Source organism: Montipora foliosa, chromosome 8 (assembly GCF_036669935.1).
Source record: "Montipora foliosa isolate CH-2021 chromosome 8, ASM3666993v2, whole genome shotgun sequence".
NCBI lineage: Eukaryota > Metazoa > Cnidaria > Anthozoa > Scleractinia > Acroporidae > Montipora > Montipora foliosa.
This window is the reverse complement of record NC_090876.1, coordinates 7,800,654-7,803,153: the sequence shown is the minus strand read 5'-3', so window position 1 is coordinate 7,803,153 and position 2,500 is coordinate 7,800,654. Positions and strand designations below refer to the sequence as shown.

Here is a 2,500-nt window from a genome sequence, read left to right as displayed (position 1 = left end):
GAGTCATTTGAGAGGCCCATGTCCAGGCCCGTTGAAATTCTTTGGAACCTTGCATGTTCCGTTGGATGATTCCGAGGTTTAATTTAATAAGATGATAGAGCGGGTTTCAATTGAGTGTCGTAAAACCAAAACCAGACAATCCAGTAAACCAATCAAAACTCAAAATTAATTACGCGTAGCCGAGACAAAGCGCGGGAAAATGTGCACGCGCGAGCCGCGATTGGTTTTGGTTTCACCTCGGATTGGTTAAAAAAATAGCGCGAAAACTTTGAACCAAGCACTGAGTGAAGTAATGCAAAACCAAAACAATTCGCTAATTACTTTCAACACTCAATTGAAAACCACTCTATTGATAATGAACTGAACTTGATAATGTTTTCACTGTTGTTTTCATAGGGAATGAGAGGAGTGCGAGGCGATCCCGGTGCGTCGGTAAGATAATTGATTTTTGAACTCATTTTTCCACAAAAACGGGCAATCCCTCCTTCATCGAGATCTTAGGCTTGAAAATTAGACATTGTGGTAAGTCACATTACATTAACTTATAGGGTTCTCAGTATCAAGTGTCTTCGGTAGTCACAGTTGCGGCACAGAGATAAAACGCACTTTGGAGTGCATGATCTCAGAACTCCCGGTGCCTTATATTTCCTAACAACTGTACGTTTCAAATAACGAGGCATATATAACTAACCAGATCGAAGTTGAGGTGGCTAGCAAAGGATAATCGGAGTTTGAGAAGCCAATGAGGGCGTGCCTTCAACGCTATCCACTTTTTAGTATATACTAATACGATGTACAAATAGGCTAACGGGTGTCTAGAATCTTCAGTAGCTGGTAGTTTTAGCTTCCGATTAGTTTTCGTTAAGGGTGCGAATTTTCCCGGCTTTCTCAATTCGCTCTGACGAAGGGCTGAAGTTCGAAACGTCAGCTTTCAAATTTCTTTACGGTGGTCAATTTATCAACCCAGTTGATAAAACAATTTTTGTGTTTCACACATTTTCTTTTCAAGGGGGCTCGTGCAATTTTGTTCGTCTTTGTAAAAAAAAGATACTAGTGTTTATTCATGCCAAATTGCAATCGCGATCACGTGATTACCTTCATTAATTGCATCTCATTAAAACTCCAAACACAGCACCCTCTGTCTTCTAGTACGTTTACATCTCCACTATCCTCAGTATGATGATTTGTAACGCTAACTAATATTCTCCTCTGTTTTCTTCTAGGGTGAGAGGGGAACGCCGGTAAGTTTTCATTTTTTGCCGCCGCTATAATTGTTTTTTTTTTTTTCAGTCCGCTTTAAACGCGTCAACAAGAAGAAATGTTGGCGATATCTCACACTTGATTCCCAAAGATCTTATAGAGATATAGCAAGCGCAATAGACATTGCGGGCTTTTTGTAAGCTATGCCAAAACTGAACAAAGCCGGCAAGTGAATAGTAAATTGATAAGTGTTCATTAAAAATAATAATAACATTCGCTTTTTGTCCTTTTTTTTTTTTGCTCCTCACAGGGTGAAGAGGGGATGATAGTAAGTGAGACACCTTTTGATAAATAAACATACTCTACGTTAAGTTATACACCTTTCATTCCAGTCGAATTCCAGTTTCCACACTGGAAGGCAGTGAAGTCCAGTGGTCAGTACGCTTGCCTTGAGATCCAGAGATCCTGGGTTTCACTCGTTGAATTTGATCCTGGTAGTCCCTGGCTCAACCTCTCAGGCTCCACTTGTAAATAGCTAACTTGTTTGCCTTGGTTCAGGTGGGATTCTTAAAGTTGTTGTTCTGTTTGGTTTCATTGGCCCTGAAGAGCCCCTGTGGCGAGTGGTCGAATATGTTTGTATCTCAGTGTATGTATATGTACCATTTACACCCTAAATAACTTGGACTAATGCGGTCATGGAAACAACAGATAAAAATAACCCTCGCAGCATGGGCGCAATCTAAAAAAAATAATTTCAAATAATTATCATGGGACGGAAGAATTCGCTCTCCTGCCTTACATCTCTGAAATGACATTCTCGGAGCAGTCGTCGTTGTCCCAACTTGGTAAAAACACATTTCTTTTATATAAAAACGCGCCCAACTCTGCCCAGAAACCTTTTATCGATGTCGATACGTTGCGTCCTTGGTGACATTTCTTCACTTTACAAGCCTGTTACCAAAATACTCTCACCAGACCCATTTCCTTTTACTCGATTCTGCTGAGAGGGATTCTGCGCACAGTCTACCAATTTTTAAACCGATTACGTTGGAGCGCAAGTATTCGTTGTTTCTTCAAAAATTATCGAATTTTGTTTGCACTCGTTGACAGGCTGATCTGCTTCTATTTTTTAAGTCCAGTAAAGGAGAAAAAAAAATGGGGGGAAGGGGGGGAGGGGGTGGACAAAGGCCATCCTTTGCAATACCAGCTAATGAAACGGCTTCTGTTTTATTTCCATAGGGAGATCCAGGACCCCCCGGACTCCCAGGCCCTCAGGTAAGACCAGCCTTACCACTTTCAC

At 41.1% G+C, this 2,500-nt stretch overlaps 1 protein-coding gene across 1 annotated transcript in view; it reads left to right on the top strand.

Annotated features, from left to right (window-relative positions):
* The window catches only part of LOC137967933 (collagen alpha-1(I) chain-like), a 72,527-nt gene that overhangs the window by 60,910 nt on the left and 9,117 nt on the right, over positions 1 to 2,500 (top strand). Inside the window, exons 52-55 of the mRNA XM_068814535.1 lie at positions 397 to 432; positions 1,224 to 1,241; positions 1,511 to 1,528; positions 2,440 to 2,475. Coding sequence (XP_068670636.1) covers positions 397 to 432; positions 1,224 to 1,241; positions 1,511 to 1,528; positions 2,440 to 2,475 — 108 coding nt within the window. The remainder of the gene's footprint in view (positions 1 to 396; positions 433 to 1,223; positions 1,242 to 1,510; positions 1,529 to 2,439; positions 2,476 to 2,500) is intronic.